At 39.6% G+C, this 18,377-nt stretch overlaps 1 protein-coding gene across 2 annotated transcripts; it reads left to right on the forward strand.

Annotated features, from left to right (window-relative positions):
• Positions 1-365: 365 nt before the first annotated feature.
• NPY1R (neuropeptide Y receptor Y1) lies at positions 366-9,610 on the forward strand. 2 transcript variants are annotated; one of them, XM_027543688.1, is made up of 4 exons: positions 366-655; positions 1,886-2,084; positions 6,789-7,638; positions 7,746-9,610. In XM_027543688.1, exons 3-4 carry the CDS (start codon positions 6,940-6,942, stop codon positions 8,196-8,198), a joined length of 1,152 nt encoding a protein of 383 aa, XP_027399489.1. In that variant the 5' UTR covers positions 366-655; positions 1,886-2,084; positions 6,789-6,939; the 3' UTR covers positions 8,199-9,610. The 2 variants fall into 2 exon arrangements, with proteins under 2 accessions (XP_027399489.1, XP_027399490.1); XM_027543689.1 differs by lacking the exons at positions 366-655; positions 1,886-2,084 and adding an exon at positions 2,750-2,849.
• Positions 9,611-18,377: the final 8,767 nt, after the last annotated feature.

The raw sequence follows: 18,377 nt of genomic DNA on the forward strand, positions 1-18,377 counted from the left end.
ATCTGACTCACCGCGTTTTCCTAGAGAAAAAAAAGAAAAAGAAAAGAAAACCTTCAAAAAAAAGCCAGTCCATCTTATCTGAGATTTGCTACTTGTGCTTTTTTAAGGTCTTCTCTTTGTTCGCTGTTAAAAAACAAAAACTTCTGGTCTGGCGTAAGAAACATCCGAACATCACAAGAGAGGCGAGAGACAGAAGCGGCGCAGTCGGGATGGGCTTAGTGCCCGCTTCCCCGGAGCTGGGTTTCTCTCGGCTTCCCGCACAGCCTCGGCCGCGAGGTGGCACCGACCGCCAGCGACCGCGCGCGGGCGGGACCTCAGTCCGGCGCAGCGCCTCCCTGCCCGCCCCTCCGAGTGCCGAGCGCGCACCCCGGCCGGGGCGCGTGGACGGACAGTGCGCGCGGCTCTCCACGCTGCCTCTCGAATTCCCCCGGAGCCTCCGGCGAGACCGCGGAGAGGGTGCGGGGGGCTGCGGCGCACCCGGGCTGTCACGTGTCCGGGACTAGGTGGAGCTCAGCTTCAGGGGCTGCTCTTTCCTTCCCCACCGATCTTTAGGATTTGTGCCGGACAAACACCCGCGATCTTTCCACTCCACTCCCTTCCGCGACCGTCCTTTTCGCTTTAATAAACGGGCCAAAAGACGGATCCAGCAGACAGGGTAAGTTCCAAGTGTACACTTTTGAAGGGACTGACTTTTGAGAAATCTCTCACTGATGAGGTGAAGGATGAGAGAGGAAGAAGGAAAGGCTTTTGAGTCCCGAAATGAGGAGCTGCGGGCGCCCGGGCAGCCTTCGGTTCGGTCCCGCGCAGGCGGTAGCGAGATGCTCCATACCACCCGCCACACGGGACCGCTGAGGTGTGGGGTGGACGCCGGTGACCCAGGTTCTGTACGAGGTTCGAGTGCCCCTCCTCTGGCCATGGTGAGACTGCGTCCCTCTTCCTTCGCTGTCTTTGGCATCTTTCGCGAGCCTCCGCGGGGCGGCTGCGGTGGGCTTTTGCGAAGAAACACGCCGCTGGGACAGCGGGAGGAGAAGGGCTTGCGAGTCCGCCTCGACCCCGCGTTCCGCTCGTGTCGGCGGGGAGCCGCCCCGGTCCAGGTGGGCGCCCAGCGCGCTGCCTGGGTGGAGCCCTACCCACCGGAGCCGGCCTCTCCTGTCTCACGCCGCTCACTAAGAGACACCCTGTTCCCTACTTCCAAGTTTCCAGCATCCAACTCTCGAGGTCCTTTTACACTGGTGGTGGTGGTGGTGGAGCGCCACTGGGTAGGAAATTGTGGATGAACTGGAGATTGGGGTGGCCAAAGTGGTCCATTGGTCTCCAGGTGGACTGGAGACCGGAGAATATTTTAAGGACTGATACCAGGTTGGATCTCTGGGAGGGTAAGATCGCCTGGGAAGGGAATGGCTGCTCACTCCAGTATTCCTGCCTGGAGAATTCAGTGGACTGGGGAGCCTGGCGGGCTACAGTCCATGGGGTCGCGAAGAGTCGGATGGGACTGAGCAACTAGCACTTCCACTTTTCCCTTTGGGCCAGAGAGAACTGAGTTTGGGCTCTGCTTGTCTGTTTCCGGCCGTTGTGGATGTTTTCTGCTTTGGCCAGTCTCATCGTTATTGATAGAGACGTCTCCAGACAAATGGATGGCGTGTGTGTGTGTGTGTGTGTGTGGCGGAGAGGGAGGGGGTGGAAGTGTTAGGAATGAGGACAGTTTGGGGCAGTTCACGCAGTCACACAATATGAAAAAGGTGGGCGCCTAAGCGTGCCGACAGGAATTTTGATTTAACACATCCCATTTGTTCTTTGATAACTCAGGAAAATCTAGGGGAGGGGAAAGTGAGGGGATGTTTTGACATTCCTTTATTTTTTCTTTTTTTCTTTTCTTTTTTTAAAGGGCTTTCAGATTTGCCTTCCCACCAAGATCCCAGGGAAAGCATAACTTGCCAGGTGGCACACGGGCAGGGGAAGCACAGAGCTTGCCTGGCTCTGCCTGAACGCGAAACCCCAGCAACAGTGTTGCTTCCCCGGTGAGAGCAGAAAGCTGTCTGCCGGATTGCGTTGCATACCGATGACCAAAGACCTACTGCTTTTCGGTGAGCGACTACTGCTTTGTTAGTCTTTCCTTATTGTTACAAGGCAGGTGTCTGTTGAGCAAGCCCTCCCGGAAGGGGAAAAAAAAAAAAAAAAAAACAGAATTATGTAACTCACGTCCATGAACTAGCAATAACTTTGGTTATTAACAAAGTTAATTTGGTGAGTAACAAGGCTGATACTTCTTTTCCAAAAAACTAGGGAGTTGAGCAGCCAGTTTTGAATAAATGATAAAATGTACCTGAAACAGGTTGTGACCAGAGAGCTGTTTTCTCAGGTTGTAACAGCTCTCGGGACAGCAAACCATGAAGGCCAGTACTCTAACTGTAATGGAGAAATATTTCCATTTGGAAGGGGGCTAATTTGCCAACTGGTGATATATGTAGTGTGTGTGTCTGTTTTGTCCCAAGGAGCAGGACAGCTCTATTGAGATTTAACAACCATTTGTTTTTATTTTGCCACGTGTCTTTAGGTCCCTATTTCATTTTAGAGGTGTATATTGGAATAATAAATATTAAATCATTTTCTTTTTCAAAGATGATGTATGTAAATTCTCAATATTGTTATTTTTTGACAATTATCATCCTTGAGATTATGTTTAGGTAGGCTTAAAATATACCTTTTATCTCATGCAGAACTGTTTTACACAAGTGGAATGACATGCACTTAGCAAAGGAGTCTTTTGAATACTCTAAAAAAAATAGTTTTCATTTTCTATGTAGCTAAAGTAACTTCTACGTAATAAGAAAACTGCTATTCCTCAACAGGTATGTGTAGCAAATATAATTTTAAAGGGATATAAATTTCAAATATAAATTCAAAGATAATTTCAAAGACTGGAGTTTCAGTAGATTTAACCTAAATTCATCTGCAAGAAAGCTTTGTTGCCCATAAACTGTAATAATTTAATAAGTGTTTGCATTAAGTCCCATATGTACTGACTTTTGTCAAAGTCAAAGTAAATTTTGACTTAGATATAGATGTAAAATAGATATAAACTGTATTTTTCTTTGTTTTCACTGCAAACATCTTGGTGCCTCCATTACCTATTGCCTGGATTAATGCACTAGCCTCTAAATGAACCTACCTACTTCTCTCTCCTGTCTTAAGTCCTTGAAAACAACAGCTAGAGTAAGAATTTTAAAACACTATCATAGGACTTCACGTCTTTACCAGAGACTCTCTGGCGAGTCCTCCTCTTGTCTGAGACAAGTCAAAGACTGTCCCTGGAGTCATACTCTGCAGTCTGTTTCTCCTCTGCTTACCCTCCAACTACTGCTCCATAGTCCCTCCCTTATTTGTTTCACTTCTCATCTACTTGCACCACACACACTCCAGTCTTAAGGATCTGGGCTGTGTTTTCCACATGGGCTGCCTCCCTGAGGCGTCTACATGGCTCCCTCCCCGACTGCGGGGTCTTGGCTCATAGCCCTGTTCTCAAGCAATCAGACACCTTCCAAGCCACCCAGCAGCAATGCTCTTCCGACAATCCCAAGTCCCCTGCCTTGCTTTATTCTTCTCCACTGCACTTACTACCATCTTGTGTACTGTCTCTTTTACGTATTTATTTTTTCATGTCTTTCTCTGTCCTTAAGACTAGAAACCCAATAGGAAGGTCACTGTTGTTTCCACAAAAACCATGTCTGACACAAAATAGTGTCCAATAAATATTTCTTGGATGAGTGAATTCTCTTTCAGAAACAATTCCTTTTTAAATTTTTCATGAAGTGGAACATCCCCCACACCTGACCTAGTAAAATGATTCTTTTAACTAGCATCCATTTTACATGTAAAAGGACTATGATAGTGTAGACAAGGAAGTCACCTTGGAGTCCATATCAGCAAACAAAGAATGCTGGGCCATCAAGCCACCAGCCACTGCAGCTGCCCTGAACTGTGTACCCTGAGGAAATTGACACAGGAAAGAACAGGATACTGGCCCTGACAGTATTTCAGTGAGCCCAGACTCTTATATCTTCCCATACATAGAAATGCATTAAATTCATTAACTTCAGGTGTCTTGTTTTCTTTAATTAACAGTAATATTTTGATGTTCCAACTACCTGATTTTTGTTGCAAAAACTCCTATATATGCTGGCTCCTCCCTTACCTCTCTGGAGAAGTCCCTCAGAATGATTTGAGAGGGTGTCTACGGGGCTTGAGTCCTCAGTGTGTCCACCAAATAAAACATAATTCTCAGCTTTTAGGTCATGCATTTTTTCCAGTCAACAATAGAATTCAGCTATTGATGTTAGTATTAACTCACATAAAAGCTTTCCACATCAGCCATTTTTATTCTAAAGCTGATATTTGCAAGGTATTATGAAATACACATAATATCTACCTTCAAGAGATAATATTATAATTGAGAGGAGCCAATTAAGATTCAAGGGACTATATAGTGCTTTGAAAGCTGGGTAGAATTTGGATGGATGATGAGGAGCAGCAGAGGCAAAGATGCAGAAGCTATAATGGGCTGGTGCCCTTGGTGACTGTGAAGGGACTGGCCCTGCTGGGACAGGGCATGTCCTGTGGGGTTGTTAGACCAGGAGTGAGGGACAGGGTGGTGGTGTTCAGGTGTCAGGCCAGCCCAGGAAGCGTAGTGATCGCTGTGTCGCATGCTCCACTGAGTCCCATGTGCTGACAGGAGGCTATGCGGAGTTAGAGGATTCAGTTTCCTGTCATGCTAGTTCTACCAGTAAAGAAAAAGTCAGATAATTGAGCCGTAATGTTAAATACCTTTCTAGCAACTTGACTCTGAAGTATGATGAGAAATTTTCTTGAATTCCTAAGAGAGTAGCATTGAAGTGTATACACTTCTACTAGCTGTGTAAAACAGCTAGTAGAAGGTTGCTGTATAGCACGGGGAGCTCAGCCTGCTGCTCTGTTACGATCTAGAGGTGTGGATGGGGGCGTGGGAGGGAGGCTCAAGAGGGAGACAATATATGTATAATCACGTTGTTGTACAGCAAAAACCAGCACAAAATTGGAAAGCAATTATCCTCCAGTTAAAAATTATTTTTCCTGAATTCTTAAATTCAAAATGTCCAAATAATTTTTAGAATAGCACTTGCTTCCTCTCAGTTCATTTTCAGACACTGAGAGACACAGATATCCTCTCTCTTTGGTATTCTTGAGAGAAAAGTGTGATTCCAAGGAAGTCTAGGAGTCTTTCCAGGCTGCTGACAGAGGAGAGAGTTTCTATAACATTCACACTTGATATCATTCCACTGCCTTTCCTAGCTCTGCTAATTTCATTCTCATTACATGGTAGCAACCTTTACTTTTATTCTTCAGTTTTATAAGTTGTAGTTTTATAACAGACAACACCTCATATTCTAGAAAGCAAAAGCACTCAAGGAAAGATTCAATAGTGGCACGACTTAAAAAGCAAAAGCATATTTTATTCATGAAATTTCTTATCTCCTTTTCAATGGAAGTAAATCTGCATGATTTTCTTTATTGTTCTCACAGAAGAAAGAAAAGCACTGCAATTCCCTTTCTTAACACAGGCACAATGGCTTGTTAATTAACATAAGAAACCTCATCTCGTATATTTACTTAATAATCTAAGGAAAATCAGAGATTTTTTTTTAAAGGAGATTTTAAGGTCTACAAGACTGTTGTCTATGATTTGTTTTGTTGGTAAGAAAAGAGTATTCCTATTACAAAATGCTGTGAAAGATCAAAAGTACAACTAAAATTTACATCTCAGCCTTCTATTTGTATACAGTCTAGTGAGGAGGGAAGATATTTACATGAACAAAACCTTAGAAATCCATAGAAAGCTTCTGACATGTTAATTAAGTTGTTGAATCTTTAAGTCAGAAATAACTTCAGAGTTACCCCAGTTGAATCCCCTACACACCATGAGAACTTTCCCAGACTTTCTAGTAGCAATTACAAATTATGTGTGGGGAACAGTTTGCAGGCAGTTTGTTCCATCTAATTAAACTCTTGTTCCTCATAAAGATGTGAAATAGTTTTAATATAATCCACTTCCCTTGGTCCTACTTCTAACTTGAGTGGACACAGTATTCTGAACCAGAAGCTATGGACCAAATGCTGCCCATTCAGATAGGAGAAGATGTGTGTATGATTCCTAGGAAGTCCTTTCTGGATTAAACATCTCCTGTTCTTTCAGCAGTCCTTCATAGGATAAAGTTTCTTGGTGGTTCACTGAATTGATAATTTTCTTGAGGTACTTGTGCCAAATAGTCCTCTCTGAAGAGCAAGCAGTTCAGTGTATGATGGGGCTATTGCTATCAATACAATTTGATAAATTCTTTTTTAGAATAAGAGAAATAATTAGGTACAACTTTTTTTTGTTTTCCTTTCTTAGTTTCATATCTGTTTCAAATATTCTAACCTGTGCATTGTTTTTTTATATGTTAATATTCCTACAATGTTTAGGAATGTGCTGATGGTCCTTTATGTAAGACTAATAGGCAGGAGATTTATACACACTTTACTAATGCACAGACCACTACATTTTCCTGAAACTCAATACATAAGTACATTCAATTAAAAGTATTAGTAATGTTTTCAAATTGTTTGCACAGTTTCTACTATTTAAAAAAAGATGTATATATAGAATACATTTTGTTTATTTCAGTGTCTTCTCTTTAAATTGTAGTATGAGTGAGAACTTGTTGCGACTGCCCTCAATAAAATTAATAAAACAATTGGTCATTTTCTCTTTACAGATTGTTCAGTTCAAGGGAATGAAGAATTCAGAATAATTTTGATAAACGGATTTTAATATAGAGAATAAAAATAAGTTGAGTCTTTGACCTGCTTTGAAGAAACATACTGTCCATTTGTCTAAAGTCATCTATAACAGCCAAACCAGTCAAAATGAATTCAACATCATTTTCTCAGGTGGAAAATCATTCAATCTATTATAACTTTTCAGAGAAGAATTCCCGGTTTTTGGCTTTTGAAAATGTTGATTGTCATCTGCCCTTGGCCATGATATTCACGTTAGCACTTGCTTATGGAGCTGTGATCATTCTTGGGGTCTCTGGAAACCTGGCTTTGATTATCATCATCTTGAAACAAAAAGAGATGAGAAATGTCACCAACATCCTGATTGTGAACCTTTCCTTCTCAGACTTGCTTGTGGCCATCATGTGTCTTCCCTTCACGTTTGTCTACACACTGATGGACCACTGGGTTTTTGGTGAGGCAATGTGCAAGTTGAACCCCTTTGTGCAGTGCGTTTCCATCACTGTGTCCATCTTCTCTCTGGTCCTTATTGCCGTGGAACGGCATCAGCTGATTATCAATCCTCGGGGTTGGAGACCAAATAATAGACATGCATACGTAGGTATTGCTGTCATCTGGGTCCTTGCTGTGGCTTCTTCTCTGCCCTTCCTGATCTATCAAGTATTGACAGATGAGCCATTTCAAAATGTGACCCTTGATGCCTTCAAGGACAAATACGTCTGCTTTGATAAATTTCCATCAGACTCTCACCGGCTGTCTTACACCACTCTCCTCTTGGTGCTACAGTACTTTGGCCCGCTCTGTTTTATATTTATTTGCTACTTCAAGGTAGGAAAACCTTTTCCCCCTACCATTTTCATTTTTACTTTCTTTCCACAGGAGTACTCATTCAGTGAGTGGTTCTATTTGAATTCTTTATTTTTTCCCTTCTGTAGATATATGTACGCTTAAAAAGAAGAAACAGCATGATGGACAAGATGAGAGACAATAAGTACAGGTCCAGTGAAGCCAAAAGAATCAACGTCATGCTGCTGTCCATCGTGGTGGCGTTTGCCGTCTGCTGGCTGCCTCTCACCATCTTCAACACTGTGTTTGACTGGGACCATCAGATCATTGCTACCTGCAACCATAATCTGTTGTTCCTTCTCTGCCACCTCACAGCCATGATCTCCACTTGTGTCAACCCTATATTTTATGGCTTCCTGAACAAAAATTTCCAGAGAGACCTGCAGTTCTTCTTTAGCTTTTGTGATTTCCGGTCTCGGGATGACGACTATGAGACCATCGCCATGTCCACCATGCACACGGATGTTTCTAAGACATCTCTGAAGCAAGCAAGCCCAGTCGCACTTAAAAAGATCCACACTGACGATAATGAAAAAATCTGAACCTGCCATAGCATTTGGTCCCAAATGATTGACGTCTGCTTAAAAACAAGCACAACCTGAATGGACTTTCATTACCTGTTCTCTTACAGAATGGGATTGAAATCATTTAAGGAAGACCAAGATTTTCTTGTGTTGCTTTTTACTGCTTTTGTAGTAGCTGTCATAATTATATCTGGAACAAATTGTGTGGGCTTTAGAATATTTTGGCAATAGCTTTGACCAGACATCTTTGAAGTGGTTTTTTTGTAAACTTATGCATAGAGTAGAAAGGCTTTTATATTGTATTTATTAGAAAGAAATTTCTTTAATATATTTGTATAAACTGACTTTAGAAGCACTGTATCCGATGTTCTCTCTCCATTGAGCCACCCTGGCTCAGTGAGATTGTTGGTAGATCAGACAGTCCTGCTTAGATGAGATTGTCAATAGATTGGGCAGTCCTGTGCAGTATACACATCCCTTCAGCCTGTTACACGTGACAGCTTGCAAAAGCAGCATTCAAGATGTGAATGCCTAGTCTGAGATCGTTCAGAAGTGACTTGCATTGTTTTTGAAATTTTAAGACAGGATTTATTTTGTTCCTAATTGATTATCACTTCAGATGAAAAAATGCATTTAAAAATACTGAGTGGTGAATATCATGGGGAATTGGATCATCCACAAGAATTAAGTGGAAAACCAGTTCCCTAACCTCAAAACTATTTTGGTTCCTGACAACCAAAGGCTTTCAGAGTATAACAATTAAATTAGTATTGCTGCATAGAGTTGGAATATATTTATTTGAATGAATGATCAAGAGGCTTCCGTTCTTCATGGACTGTTTGGTGTTTGTCAAGCTTTCTGGCATAAATAAATATATGTAGCTTTAAAGCATTTATTTCCAGCTTATAATATATATGACCACAAAGTGTATTTTCTATACATCAGTGCCTACATAGTTACTCATTTTTAATGTTCAATGGCCATATTTCAAAGGGCACCAAGGTGTACAGTGTTGAAAGATTGCCCACCCTGCCTAGGAGGGGTAAATACTAGAAAACTGAGGTCACTTCCTGTAGCTCATATTAACTTGTGTGAACTGTGTGCCCTGTGGAGTCTTACCAATCATGCACTGTGTACCAAGGCATTTTGTCACGTATATATTGATACTTCATTTCATGTACCCTGTAATCATTACTGTGCCTCAGAATCATTGAAAGGAGAGATATTTAAAAAATAAGTATATCTTTGATGTATTATACAAAATGTTAAATGTGTCTGATTTTACTAAAATTGTTTCTCTGTTTTCTGAACAGTCTCTCTTGTGTCTCTCTTTAGCTTCACTTTTTTTTTTCCTTTTTGGTCCTTGTCTTCCCACCTGTGAAGCATCCTCTACCCGCTTGCCAATAAAGCATTTTATACCTTGTGGTATAGCCCTTGGTGGTCCAGCCTCTCTCCCTGGCTTGCTGAAGCTTAATGAAGACAGCAACTGTTTTATATGACTCTGTGTCCCAGTGTATTTACCAAAGTGCAAGCAAGTACACAGAAGGTTTTTAAAAAAATTTCTTAAAAATGAATAAATAATGGTCCAAATCTTTCTTTCTCATTTATTATTAAATTGACTTTACATGCTCAAATTTTCTTGGACTCCTTCTCCTAAGTTCATTTTTACCACAGAGGTGTTTTCTCTTTTATTATATCATTTTCGTTTCTAAAATAACCAAAATGACACTTTAGAAACTTGCATGATTTGTCTTGTAAGACAAATATCAGTCTTTGCATTGAATGTTAATATAAATTCAAATTATAGCCAAAGAATGAATTTCAGTTAGCTGAAAAAAAATTCTAAAACCATCATTTAATGCATAATGAAAAATATCATCTTTCCTTACCAAAACCTGGAATTTGAAACTAACTGGTGTTTTCTGCTTTGGGGGACAAATGGAAGATTTGTCTTTGTCTACTTAGGTGCTATGGAAACAAATAGCTGCTTGAGAACAGCCTGAATATGCAGGTGCTTTTTTGTCAGCACATTTGCTGAGATGCCATTTCTCGAATCTTCATTCAGCTGTATAGGCTGCTCATTCTTTAGCTTTTCATAATGAACCAAATACCAAATTCTTCTCTTTCATCCAAAGATGTCCATGAGCTAGTAGTAAAGTCTAGAATCAACCACAGATCCATTGTGATTCAAGAAGAAATAAACATTCATGTTAAATACAAACCATTGAGTTTTATTAAACTCAAGAACAAAAATCAATCGCTGGTTTAGTACAAGAGCATAATTATAATGTAGCTTACATAAAATAGGAAGAAAATGATAATAGGGTTTCAAGCACTTAGTCTGCTGCTTCTGCTGCTAAGTTGCTTCAGTCGTGTCTGACTCTGTGTGACCCCATAGACGGCAGCCCACCAGGCTCCCCCGTCCCTGGGATTCTCCAGGCAAGAACACTGGAGTGGGTTGCCATTTCCTAAGCAAGTAGTATATCAAATATTTAAGTACCTGTGAGGTTGTGTGACTGGTGTGACCACTTCACAGAAGAGGCAACTGAAGCTCAAGTTGAAACATCTGAGCCCCACACACTGAGCAGCAGATGCAGCAGGAATCAGACTAAAGTCTTGCCAGTGCTATCAAACCCGTCAATGTGCTGAACATATGATAGAGTTTTAGGAAGTGACTTCTCTTTCCCTCCTTACAAGTAACATTATTAAGGCATAACAATGACATTCACCTTCTTTCTTATTTCAGTTGCAGAAAGGACTGACATGGAAGAGGGGAGAGAATATGGCCATGGTGATTATTTGTATCCAGAGTTTCCTTCTGAGAGAATTCCATTTAAAATAGAACTGGGTTATTCATAGAAAGAAAGTGAAAGAGAAAGTGAAGTCGCTCAGTCGTGTCTGACTCTTTGCGACCCCATGGACTGCAGCCCACCAGGCTCCTCTGTCCATGGGATTTTCCAGGCAAGAGTACTGGAGTAGCTTGCCATTTCCTTCTCCATGGGTTATTCATACCACCTTTATTTCTTTACTGTTGACTGGATATTGTCATTCTCTTCTCTATTCCACAAATTTCCAAGAATATATATGTGCATGCACATTTTACCATACCTTCAAAATTCAATAGCCAAGTAAATATTTATTTTGACAAAGTATTTTTCCATGAACAGTAAAAATGGTAGAAAGAAGTAAATTTAAGCTGGGGTCCCAGGGATAACTGGCCTTGTTCAGTGAGTTTAGAGGTAGTGCTAGACCTTTTTTTTTTTACAGCCAGGATTGCTTTTCTCAGCAATCAGAGATTCTCTTGGAATGTAATTTCTCAGTGAAGCATGAATTCTTTCACAGTCTCCCTATTTTCTTCACCTACTTATCCCTGTGGTCCATCAAACAACACATTACACTTAAGAATTGGAGCCCATGAGAATGATAGCGTAGCTTTCTAGGGCAAATGGATAAGATTTCTCAAATTTCATTTAATGATTCCTTTATTAGTATATTTGTGTGTGTGTACATGCAACACATTGTATGGATATGAATATATATATATTAAACATTTCTACAATGGGCTTATTTTCATTGCTATTTTTAAATTTCTAATAAAAATGATCACATACATAGCAGTTATCACAAATCATTCTATAAAGTACCACTAATGCTTTCCTCACATATCTGAAGATAAAACTGAGGCATGGAGATGTTATGTAACTCATCCAATGTTGTTCAGCTGGTAAATGACAGCCAGGATTCTAATCCAGGCAACTTGGCTTCTGACTACGAGCCTTTGACCTACACCAAGAACGTTTCCCACGTGCCAGACTCTGCGTGATTCCCCCACCTCTGCATCCCCTATTTTTCCATTCCTGACCTGTATCTCTAGTCCACACTGACCCTAATCCTAAACAACATCAGGAAGGTAAAAGTTAGATATTTTCAAAGCCATCCTCTGAAAGCTAACACAAATCCCTAATTATGGAGATTCAAGCCCAGGGGCAGAGCTGAGACACAGATCTCCCTCACCCAAGGATTATCAATACAAACCTGCTTTCATGTTCTCTAGGTCTTGCTCTCCTCTGCCCTCCTGATCTATACAACCCCTAGTCTTTCTGGTATCCCAGCTTGAGTCATCTTCTAGGATTATTTTACCAATAAGCAGGTCGAGTTGAAGCCTGACATCATCATATAGGGTCTCATGAGTGGAGTCTTGTTACAAGGACTGTGCCTACATAACTCCTTAATCTTGAATCCTGCCTGGGAGAGAACGTAAAGAGCTGTCAATTAAAATTGTTGACCAAGGGTGAACAGTATTTTATTAAAAGTGTTTTTTAAAATTAAATCTTCAGTATTTTATACTTAAGCAGTTTTTCATGGAACTTTACAACTGCTACTTCACTAAGCAGAATTACATCATGAACTGTGACTTTTCACATATTTTTAAAGCAATTATATTTTATTATACTTATTCTTTTGTCAAAAGTAGCCTTGCCTAAAGTTCTGTTTGTTTTAGCATCAGAAATGAAAACTGTGAGGGTCATTTGGATTTCTGGGCAATCTTTCTCTTTATTGTTTATTGAGATATAATTGGCATACTATAAAATTAATTATTTAGAAGTATTTTCCAGTGGTCTTTTGTATATTCACAGAGTTGTGCAATCAATATCACTATATGATTCCAGTTTTTGTTTATCACTCCAAAAAGAAACCCTAACTTCTGGTCTCCAGTCTGGCAAGTAATAAGCTTAGAAATTGTCGCCTTGTCCTACGAAGTAAAAACCTGAACAAACTGAAAACCAGAAATTCTCTTTAGGTCCATAAGAGAAGTGAAGTCACTGAACAGACTACTGGACCCAAATTGAAGAGACAAACAGTTACAGAGAATCACAAGTTACTGGAGGAGAAACTTCTATGGAAGCAGTACTGGGGCAAAAAAAAACTTGAACTCTAATGGAGACTTAGAGTGGACAGGCTTCCCTAGTAGCAGACAGGGCTCAGCTGGAAAAGAATCTGCCTGCAATGTGGAAGACCTGGGTTCAATCCCTGGGTTGGGAAGATCCCCTGGAGAAGGGAACGGCTACCCACTCCAGTATTTTGGCCTGGAGAATTCCATGGACTGTATAGTCCATGGGGTTGCAGAGTCAGACACGACTGAGTGACTTTCACTTTCACTTTCGAGTGGACAAGTTTGAGAGTTAAAAACTCCAGTCATATGGGAGGGGAGAGGCACGCTGTGTTGTTTACCCTCAGGAGCTTAACTGCACTTTTACGGTGAATATTGGAGAAAAATCCTCTTGTGCTTCTAGCAGGAGGCGAGGAAGAGGAACCATTTTAAAATATGTCAGAGAATTCTATACTTCATAACAAGGCCTGCTCTTTAGGAGAATTATTTTTTCAGAGCCTAACCTGCTGGATTTTTATCACAGTCTAACTGGCCTGGGGGAAGAGTAACACCCACTTCCAGTTACCTTTCGTCTCCCATAGTAGAGAAGGGATGTACCCAACACCAGCCAATTGTAAGCACCTACCTCTCCTAAGTGGGGCGAGCGACCTAAGGAGAGCTTGTGAAGTTCACAGTTCAGAGACTCACTCAAAGAGTGAGACCTAATCTTAGGACAGTTGAATACATCCCCTCTCCTCACAGTTTACCACTACATCATTAAAGGCTATTTATCAGTTACTTTTACCCATAACATCCAGTTGTTAAGAAAAAATTAAAAGCATACTCGAAATCAAAAAACACAGTTTGAAGAGACAGTGCAAGCAACAGAGTCAGCCTCAGACATGGCAAGAATATTGATATTGTCAGACTGGCATTCAAAGTAACTTATTATGATGAATATGCTAAGGGATCTAATGAATAAAATAGACATCGTGTAAGAACAGATGATCTATGTAAGCAGAGAGGTGGAAATTATAAGAAAGCTTAAAAAAGAATTGCCAGAGATCATTAACACTGTAAGAGAAATGAAGAATATCTTTAAAGGTTTCACTACTAGACTGGACACAGCTGAGGAAAGCATCTCTAAGCTTGAAAGTAAGTCAATAGAAATGTCCAACATTGAAAAGCAAAGAGAAAATAAGATAAAATAAGCAAGCAAACAAACAAAAAAGTCAGAACAGAATATCCAGGAAATGTGGGACAATTACAAAAGGTATAACCTATGTATAATGGGAATATCAAAAACGGAATAAGAGAAAATGTAACAGAAGAAATATTTGGAGCAATAATGAGGGAGAATTTCTTCAAAGTTAATGTCAGACACCAAACCACAGATCTGGGAAACATGAAGAACACCAAGGAGGATAAATGGCAAGAAACACACATACATACAATACTATACCTAAGTATATCATATTCAAATTAAAGTTCTTCCTGCTTTTAATTTGAATATGAGATAGGTCATAGAAAAAATGATATAGGTCATAAACTCAGATCTGTATAAATAAAGGAAGAACAGCAGAGAAGTGATTATAAAATAAAAGCTTTTGTTTTTCTTATTCTAACAAATAGTAGTCTGTTAAAAATAGTAATAGCAACAATAATAGCAATAATGTATATCTATATAAACATATAAAATCATTTACACAGTTGCAGTTATTATTTTATCTACATATGTAAACATACATGATTGAGTACATAGCAGTATGAGCACATTTATGTATAAGTAAAGTGAGTGACAGCAATGTTACAAGGAAAAAGAGGGAAGAATTATTATTTTGTTATTATTACCACATCAACAAAAGATTTTTAAAAAACCACATAATCATTTCAATAAATACAGGAAAAGTGTTTGATAAAATTCAACAATCATTCATGATAAAAATTCTTACCAAACTGAATATGGAAGGAACATATCTCAACATAATAATAGCCAATGCAATATTAAACAGTGAAAAGCTGAAAGCCTTCTTGCTAAAATCTGGAACAAGACAAGGATACCAACTCTCACTACTTCTATTTAATATAGTACTGAAAGTGCTAGCTGAGCATTCAGACAAGAAAAAGAAATAAAGTTATCCAACTTGGAAGGAAAGAGGTAAAATTGTCATTATATGCTGATGGCATGATATTTTAAAAGACTTCAGGCTTTAGAAAACCCTAAAAACTTCACACAAAACTACTAGAACTGATTAATGAATTCAGCAAAGTAGCAGGATACAAGATTAACATAGAGAAATTGGTTGTATTACTTTATACCAACAATGAAATATCAGAAAGAGAAAGTAAAAAGAAGACTGCTATTATAAAATAGTTGAACTATTTACAAAGTGGATAGTGGTATTTGAGTGTGGACTTGGATTACTTGTAAATGTATATTACAAACTCTAGGGCAATCATTTCGTAAAAGTTTAAAAATGTCGTATAAATAATACGCTAAGAAAAAAGAGAAAATTGAGTCATACAGAATGCTAAATTAAATCCAGAAATGGCAGTAAAAGAGTGGAAGAATAAAATAAAGAATGAAGAGAAACAAGTAGAAAACAGTAAAAAGTATAGTGGAAATTAACTATATCAATAATCACTTTAAATGTCCGTGGTCTAAATATACCCATTAAAAAACAGAGGTTGTGAGAATGGATCAAAAAAGAAAGCAAGGTCCAATTATATGTTGTCTACAAGAGACTGATTTTAAACAGAAAGATAATTTAGGTTAAAAGTAAGAGAATGGTAACAAAAAACAAACGGGTTAAGGACTTGAATAGACATTTCTCTAAAGAGAAAATACCAACTAAGAAAAATTAGCAATAAACACCTGAAAAGATGCTTAATATTACTAATAATTAGGAAAATACAAACCAAACCTACAATAAATACCTCTAATATCATTAGGATGGGTACTATAAAATAATAATGATAATAAAGTGTTGGCAAACATGTAAAGAAATTGGAGCCCTATGTACTTGTAGTGGGAATATAAATAGCTGCTGTGGAAGAGTGTGCTGGTTCCTAAACTAATTAGAAATAGAACTACTATATGATCCAGTATCCCATTAGTGGATATATACTCAAAATAATTGAAAACAGGATCTAAAAAAAATTAGTGCTCTTATGTTCATAGCATAATTACTCACAATAGCTAAATCATGGAAGTAATGCAAGTGTCCATTGATAGATGAATAGATAAGCAAAATGTGCTATATACATATGTTTGTGTGAAAGACTAGGGATCTCTTCAAGAAAATCAGAGATACCAAAGGAATATTTCATACAAAGATGGGCTCGATAAAGGACAGAAATGGTGTGGACCTAACAGAAGCAGAAGATATTAAGAAGAGATGGCAAGAATACACAGAAGAACTGTACAAAAAAGATCTTCACGACCCAGATAATCACGATGGTGTGATCACTGACTTAGAGCCAGACATCCTGGAATGTGAAGTCAAGTGGGCCTTAGAAAGCATCACTATGAACAAAGCTAGTGGAGGTGATGGAATTCCAGTTGAGCTATTCAAATCCTGAAAGATGAGGCTGTGAAAGTGCTGCACTCAATATGCCAGCAAATTTGGAAAACTCAGCAGTAGCCACAGGACTGGAAAGGGGCAGTTTTCATTCCAATCCCAAAGAAAGGCAATGCCAAAGAATGCTCAAACTACCGCACAATTGCACTCATCTCACATGCTAGTAAAGTAATGCTCAAAATTCTGCAAGCCAGGCTTTAGCAATACATGAACCATGAACTTCCTGATGTTCAAGCTTGTTTTAGAAAAGGCAGAGGAACCAGAGATCAAATTGCCAACATCCGCTGGATCATGGAAAAAGTAAGAGAGTTCCAGAAAAGCGTCTATTTCTGCTTTATTGAATATGCCAAAGCCGTTGACTGTGTGGATCACAATAAACTGGAAAATCCTGAAAGAGATGGGAATACCAGACCACCTGATCTGCCTCTTGAGAAATCTGTATGCAGGTCAGGAAGCAACAGTTAGAACTGGACAGGGAACAACAGACTGGTTCCAAATAGGAAAAGGAGTTTGTCAAGGCTGTATATTGTCACCCTGTTTATTTAACTTATATGCAGAGTACATCATGAGAAACGCTGGACTGGAAGAAACACAAGCTGGAATCAAGATTGCCGAGAGAAATATCAATAACCTCAGATATGCAGATGACACCACCCTTATGGCAGAAAGTGAAGAGGAACTAAAAAGCCTCTTGATGAAAGTGAAAGTGGAGAGTGAAAAAGTTGGCTTAGAGCTCAACATTCAGAAAGTGAAGATCATGGCATCCGGTCCCATCACTTCATGGGAAATAGATAGGGAAACAGTGGAAACAGTGTCAGACTTTATTTTGGGGGACTCCAAAATCACTACAGATGGTGACTGCAGCCATGAAATTAAAAGATGCTTGCTCCTTGGAAGGAAAGTTATGACCAACCTAGATAACATATTCAAAAGCAGAAACTTTACTTTGCCAACAAAGGTTCATCTAGTCAAGGCTATGGTTTTTCCTGTGGTCATGTATGGATGTGAGAGTTGGAGTATGAAGAAGGCTAAGCGCCGAAGAATTGATGCTTTTGAACTGTCGTGTTGGAGAAGACTCTTGAGAGTCCCTTGGACTGCAAGGAGATCCAACCAGTCCATTCTGAAGGAGATCAGCCCTGGGATTTCTTTGGAAGGAATGATGCTACAGCTGAAACTCCAGTACTTTGGCCACCTCATGCGAAGAGTTGACTCACTGTAAAAGACTCTGATGCTTGGAGGAATTGGGGGCAAGAGGAGAAGGGGACGACAGGATGAGACGGCTGGATGGCATCACTGACTCGATGGATGTGAGTCTGTGTGAACTCCGGGAGTTGGTGATGGACAGGGAGGCCTGGTGTGCTGCGATTCATGGGGTCGCAAAGAGTCAGACATGACTGAGTGACTGATCTGAATCTGAATCTGAATATAAGAAATGAACTATTATTCAGCCTTGTAAAGGAAGAAAATTCTGACATGTGCTATAATATGTATGAACCTTGAAGACATAATGGTAAGTGAAACGATTCAGTCATAAAAGCACAAATACTGTGTGATTCCACTCATATGAGTTTAGAGTAATCAAAATCATAGACATAGAAAGTAGAATGGCTGTTCCCTGGGCTGTGGGAGGAGGCAATTGGAAATTATTGCTTAATGGGTATAGAGTTTCAGTTTTGCAAGATGGAAAGACTTCTGGTGATAGTGGTGATGATTGCACAATAGTATGAGTGTACTTAATGGCATTAA

The sequence above is a fragment of the Bos indicus x Bos taurus genome, chromosome 6, assembly GCF_003369695.1.
Source record: "Bos indicus x Bos taurus breed Angus x Brahman F1 hybrid chromosome 6, Bos_hybrid_MaternalHap_v2.0, whole genome shotgun sequence".
Taxonomy (NCBI): Eukaryota; Metazoa; Chordata; class Mammalia; order Artiodactyla; family Bovidae; genus Bos; species Bos indicus x Bos taurus.